This window comes from Pteropus alecto, unplaced genomic scaffold (assembly GCF_000325575.1).
Source record: "Pteropus alecto unplaced genomic scaffold, ASM32557v1 scaffold30, whole genome shotgun sequence".
Classification (NCBI taxonomy): domain Eukaryota; kingdom Metazoa; phylum Chordata; class Mammalia; order Chiroptera; family Pteropodidae; genus Pteropus; species Pteropus alecto.
The window spans coordinates 2,519,995-2,526,445 of NW_006429782.1; the positions used below are offsets into that span (position 1 = coordinate 2,519,995).

Consider the following 6,451-nt stretch of genomic DNA (forward strand, 5'->3'; position numbering starts at 1 on the left):
CCCAAGCGCGGGATGCAGCTGAGGCCCAGGCCGCCGAGCTGGCCGCAGCCTGCGAGGAGGCCCGGAAGGGCCTGGCGGAGCTGCGCGAGGCCTCCGAGGCACTCCGCCAGTCGGCAGTGCCGGCCTCCGAGCATCACCGGCTGCAGGAGGAGGCCCTTGAGTTGCGGGGCCGGGCGGCCAGCCTGGAGCAGGAGGTGGTGGCCACGGGCAAGGAGGCCGCCCGGCTGCGGGCAGAGCTGGAGCGAGAGCGTGTGGGCAGCGTGGCCCGCTTGGAGCATGAGCGCGTCGTGGGCGCACTGCAGGCCGACGTGGCCCGGCTGCAGGGCCAGCTGGAGGAGCTGGGACGCCGGCACGAGAAGACCAGCGCCGAGGTCTTCCAGGTGAGCATGGCCGGCGCCCACTGGGCACGCCCCGCAGCCAAGCGGTCATCTGTTCTGACCCCGCAGCCGTGGGATCTTGCAATCCCGCAGGTTTCACTCCGACAGACACTTGACCCTGCCAGTGTGTCCAGGGAGCCTTTGACCCTGTGGCCATTCCGATCTCCTGGGTGTTTGCGCTTGGGTTTTCCTCTTTCAAACCTTCTGGCCGTTTGGACCCGATCATTTTTTCTGACAGTTAGTACTTTTTGCGATGTGTTTATAAAGTCTGCGTGTGTCCCAGAGTCATGGAGAAATTCTCGTACATTTTCTTCTAGCGCGTTTGTTGTTTTAATTTCACGGTCATTTTTACGTTTCGGCTCTAACCGTGTATATGGTGTGAGGCGGGGATCCATGTTCACTCAGTTGTTTTTGCAAGCAGTGAATTTGGGGTTTTGCCCTCGATGTTTTTACCTAATGTCCGTTTTCTCTGCTGGTCAGAATGACCCCACGGTTTTTTTCCAGTGGGCTCTTTTGAGGTGGCCATTTTACCTCACGATCACGATGCTTCTGGAGGAGGAGGTTATGCGCCAAGATTTCTGGCCTCGTTTGGAACCCAGTAGATTTTGATGCTGAGTTGTTTTTTTTTAATTAAGGAATATTTATTTTGTCCCTGGTGGTAGACCTTTTGACTCCATCATTTTTCTTAAGTTAAAAAAAAACAAACAACTGGTAACTGTTTCAACAGATGTGTGAAGAGGACGCTACCTTCATTACTTGTCAGGAATGTTCTCTCTCAGTTTCTGTTTGCTCGGCCACATAATGGAGATTATGATAGTGCCCGTCCTCACATGGATAGGGAGAGGTCTTCGTTTACATTAGTGACTTAGAAAAGTGATGGTAGAAGTGACTGATAACGGGAGCCAGAATTATTTTTCTAAGGACACCCTCTTTCAAACCAGTTAAACGGTCGATGTTCTTCTTGGAGTTCACAGACCCACCTAAGTATGGCCGTCTTCTAAATTCTGTCTTCCTCATGATCACTGCTTTTTCGGGGAAATTTTACAAGTCTGATTGGATTTATCAATCAATTTTTTTTTTTTTTAATGGTTAATGTGTAGCCAACCATTACCAACTGGAACATCCAATTGTTATCCGTTTTTCCCTGCAGTGGCTATTTTTCTGAAGTCCAGTGTTCCCCGCCAGGATCAACTTTTGCAAACCTAACAGTGTGCCAGTCTTGACATTTTTGTGAACATGCAGTCATCAGTTTTTGGACTTCTGTTTGCTTTTCATCCAGATTCTTTTGTTTTTCTTTCTTTTTGTAAGAAATCTACAAACTTTCAGCCACCGGCAGAGAAAAGAACGTTAGTGGTGATGATAATAATAATAACAGCAATAGCAACAATAACGATCGCATCACTAACTTGAATATAGCAAACACTGTGTGCCAGGCACTATTCTAAGCACATTTTGTGTATTTGCTCATTTTATCCTCACAACCACCCGATGAAGTGGGGGCTGTTATTATGTTCATTTTACATATGAGGAAACTGAGGCACAGAGAGGTTCAGTCACTTGTCTGAGGCCACACAGCTAGCAGATCATAATGTTCTAGTGCGCAGAGGAATCCAGCACTTCCCCGAGTCAAACTCCTCGAGGACGAAATGAGCTTGAATGTCTTCAGGCCAAAATAGAAGGTCAGAGGCACTGGGGGTCCCAGGCACCTTTGGGGCCCAAGTATCCTCAGGGTCACGTATGGGCTTGGGGCACAGGTGCAGCGGGAGGCGCTGTTTATGAAGAGTGAACGACACGCGGCCGAGGCCCAGCTGGCCACAGCAGAGCAGCGGCTGCGGGGGCTCCGTGCCGAGGCTGAGCAGGCTCGCCAGGCCCAGAGCCGCGCCCAGGAGGCCCTGGACAGGGCCAAGGAGAAGGACGAGAAGGTGGGTTCCCTTTTCCCGTGCTCAGTCGGGGGGAACCTGGGGGTGTCCCAGCTGAAAGGGTTCTGGGAAATGAGCCCATTTTGCAGGTGGGAGTCTGAGGCACAGAGGAGGAAGGGGACAACTCAGACACACCTGCTGATTATAACCACAGTAACGTTTGTCAGTCACTTACCACACGCCAGGCCCTGCGCTGTGCATTTAACACGGACTTAAACAGCTACTCCTCATGTCAGGTTCCAGTGAGATCCGTGCTTTTATTATCCTCATTTGAGGAAACTGAGGCTCAGAGAGGTAAAGCCGCTTGCCCAAGGTCACAGAGCCATGCCATGCAGTGGTACTGCCAGGGTTCAAACCCAAGCTCCCAGTTGTTTTCTTGGATTAGGAGGGTAATGATGACAGAGGCCTCTGGTTATAGAGTCAGGCGTTTTTCACACACCATCGTGCTCTGTCTCCTTACAACCCTAAGAGCCAGAAAGCATTTTTCTCTCCATCTTCCGGATGAGCAAACTGAGGCTCAGAGAGGCTAAGCGAGTGGCTCAAAGTCACACAGCTCGTCAGTAGACAGTGGGTGCGGCCTGCCAAGCTCCAGGTGCGTTAGCTCAGAGTCACCCAGTCCCGACTTACTGTGTGACCGCGGGCAAGTCGCCTGACCTCTCTGAGCCCCAGTTTCCGCCTCTGTAAAGTGAAGATAAAATTGTAGTGGGGACTGTGGTTTATTTTTAGCAGCCCCACCCGTCCCCCCCGTCTCGGCACTAGTGACATCAGGGCCAGGTCACTCCTAGGGGGCCGTCTTGGGCACCGTAGGGTGTTGAGCGGCATCCCCGGCCCCACCTACTCGATGCCAGGAGGCCCCCCAACGCAGATACTGCCCAGTGTTCTCTGGGGGAAGAATGGCCTCTGGTTGAGAACCTCTGATCTGTAGGAATAATAATAAGCCCAGCATTTATTGAGTGCCTGCTGTTTGCCAGGCACGTTTTAAACTTGATCGCTGTTCAGAGTCGCAATAAATGGTGAGAACCACGATTCTCCTTACTTTACAGATGTGGAAACAGGATCCGAGGGGTTAGGTCATCTTCCCTTTGGGAAAGGGATAGACAGGGCCCCAAACCTAGGGCCGCCCACCGGGCTTTCTGCCCTTCTGTTCCCTCAACGTCCCCTTTCCGGTGACTCCAAAGGGCCCTGTGCCACGACTGGCAAACTTACCGCAAAGGACCCGAGGGCAGTGTTTGTGGCTCAGCTCTGCCATCGCAGCCCGAGCCGGAGGTGGCGTGAACACAGACGGGCCGTGCGTGAAACGTGAATGCCATCTGCCCTTCACGTGTCATGGATTAGCGTCCCTCCTTTGACCTTTTGCCTCCTGCCCCCACCGCATAAAAGTGTGCAAAGCATCCTCGGCCCGCGGGCCGGCGTTTGCTAACCGCGAGGATGTGGCCGATGTCGCAAGCCTGTTCTGCTTCTCTTACTGCTGCCCCCCGCCGTGGGCCCAGGGCGGCTGCTGACGCCCCCACCTCGCTGCAGATCACAGAGCTCTCCAAGGAGGTCGTCAGTCTTAAAGAGGCGCTGAAGGGCCGGCTGGCAGCCCCGGGCAGCCCCGAGGTGGCGGCCCTCCGTGGCCAGGTGGCGGCTCTCCAGGAGCAGCTGGAGGTGAGAGCCGCACTCACGGGGGACCGCAGGAGAGGGCTTTGGGGGGGGCCGAGGGAGCCTGGGGTACACGTGGCAGGCATGGGAGGAAAATATTTCAATATTTTGGCAACTGGCACTGTCACACTGGTGCATGCCCTCAAAAGTGGGGCTCGGGGTGCCAAGGGGGTGTTTGACATGTCTCAGGGGGTCCTGCTTTTCTGAGCCCCCCTCTCCCATATCTGCAGGAGGCTGCCAGGGACCACAGTGCAGTGGTGGCCTTGTATAGAAGCCACCTCCTGTACGCCATTCAGGTGAGTCACCCCTGGCTTTGGCTATGCCACCGGCTGCTCTCTGGGCCTCAGTTTCCCCACCTGTACGGTGGCGGGGTCACCCAGGCTCTCCCTATGCTCCCCCCCCCACCTCCAGGGCCAGATGGACGAAGACGTGCAACAGATTCTGAGCCAGATCCTACAGATGCAAAGGCTGCAGGCTCAGGGCCGCTGACCCGCGGGACATGCCCTCCCCCAGCCCTGCCAGGCCCCACGGGGGGATGGAGGGGGATGCTGCTGGGGCTCCCCAGTGACCGTCAGTACTTGGAGACCACCTGGGCCCCCTCCCGACTGTTCCCAGCTGTCCGCCCATCACTCTGGCCCTCACTGTGCACCCCCCCACACACACCAGATAACCTGTGAGTCCTCTGTGTCCCGTCCCGTCACCAGCCACCATCCCGGGAATAAAAACTCATAGAGCGGAGGACCAAAACGTGTGGCCTGGTTGCTGGGCTCTGGCAGCACGGTGGGCGGGGGAGGGGAGCCCCGAGCACGGCGTGGGTCAGGGTGAGTGGGGCGCTCACCCCTCCCCCACAAGCCTGGTCAACGCGATAGTTTCCAAAGTCAAAATGGGCGGGTGCCAAAAAAGTCTTGATGAACAAAATAGCCAAATGCGAAGTGGACTCGGGAGCCAGCCCTGCAGTGTCACTGCTTTCCCCGACGCTGGCCGCTGGGAGTCTCCAGCCCCAGCCTCCCTGCCCCCGGGAGACTCGCCCGAAAGCCCCTGGGGCTTCCTGTCTCTTAGCAGCTGAGGGAGGCGAGGCTGTGAACCCCCCAGTGTCCAGCCTGTTCCTGGGAGTTTCCCTGTGTGCCCCGGGCAGGCACCACGTGTAGCAGGGGCCCAGCCCGTCCCCGGGCATCCCCACAGCTCAGAACGTCCGCGTGGGTGGGGAGCCGCCTCCCAGGGGCCAGGTTTCTGTCCCTCTGTGTCCGGGGCTGTGCAGTGCGGCCGCTAAGTCCGCGTGACGTAGGGACGAGGCGTGACAGCCGCCCGGACGGACCAGAGGTGAAACCAGCTGGACGTCGGAGCCCGCTCCGCGCTGCGGGACACGGACCCGGGCCCGTCAGCCGCCGGGACCCGAGGGGCCCACAGGCCAGGGGGAGACTCCCGCAGAGGTGGCCGGCGACCGCCCGCCCGCCCCGTTCTTCACTCCCTGCCACCGGCGGCTTTTCAGAAACCAAGAGACAGGCACAAGCCCAGGTCCCCACACCCCCGGGGCCTCTGTCTGACCGAGGGAGACCACGCTCTGTGTGGAGCGTTGTTCCTGGTCTCCCACGCTGGCCTTGGTCCCTAACGCCGTTCACTCTCAGACCCTGTCCTGCCCGGAGCCCGGTGCCCTCCCCGACTGGGCGCAGGACTCAAGTCCCCATGCGGGGAGTTCACCCGTCCGCGTCGTCATCTTTCCTGGCAACCAAGAAGGGGTCCAAGGACATGACCTTGACCTGGAGCGGGCCACGGCTGCCTTCTGGAGAGGGCAGCTGGACGCGTCCCCAGCCGGCAGGTCAGGTGGCCTCTGGGGCAGCGGCTGAGCCCACTTGGGAGTCCAGTGGAGCCCGGCCCTGCTACTAAGCGGGGTCCCTCATCTGTCTGTCTTTTCTACTCCTCTTCCTCTAACTGCCCCGGAACTGGAAGGGGGACCCGCAGGGACCCCGCCCAAGACCCTGCAGCGCCTTTCAGCCACGCGGGATGGCTGAGTCCCGGGGCGTCTTCTGTCCCCTCCTTGTGGCCCGTGGCGTTCCTCGTGGCTGGGGGCTTGCTACCGGGAAGCCACGGACTGAGGCAGATCACCCCGGCTAAACGCTCCAACCTTGTCCGCTGTCTGTCCTAGCGCTCACGTCCCGACGGGCTCCGGACACCGATACAGTCTCCCAAGAGAGCCTTCGTCGTTCAGAGTTGGGCCAGACTCGTGGGTCGGGGTTTCCCGGCTGTCGTTCCCAGCAAGGTGAGACCATCGGAGTCACCTTTCCCGTTTCCGTCCCGGGCAACTGACCTCACTCTGGACTTTTCTCAGACTATTCGCCTGACGTCTCCCTTTGACCTCACCTCTGTGGGAGTCACCGGAAACCCCTGCTTCCTCTGCAGGGAGGGACATCGCTGTCTCTGCTCGAGAAGCCAAAAGAGATGCCCTGCTGTAGTCCCCCGGGACTCAGGACCCGGGCTCCCCAGTCCCCCGCCCCCCACCACCCCACCCCGCAACTT

General features: G+C 58.2%; 1 protein-coding gene across 1 annotated transcript in view; it reads left to right on the forward strand.

Moving 5' to 3' along the window:
* The window catches only part of ANKRD24 (ankyrin repeat domain 24), a 22,143-nt gene extending 17,717 nt beyond the window's left edge, over positions 1-4,426 (forward strand). The window contains exons 19-23 of the mRNA XM_006904216.3: positions 7-380; positions 2,132-2,299; positions 3,818-3,943; positions 4,168-4,233; positions 4,349-4,426. Coding sequence (XP_006904278.1) covers positions 7-380; positions 2,132-2,299; positions 3,818-3,943; positions 4,168-4,233; positions 4,349-4,426 — 812 coding nt within the window. The remainder of the gene's footprint in view (positions 1-6; positions 381-2,131; positions 2,300-3,817; positions 3,944-4,167; positions 4,234-4,348) is intronic.
* The last annotated feature ends 2,025 nt before the right edge of the window (positions 4,427-6,451 follow it).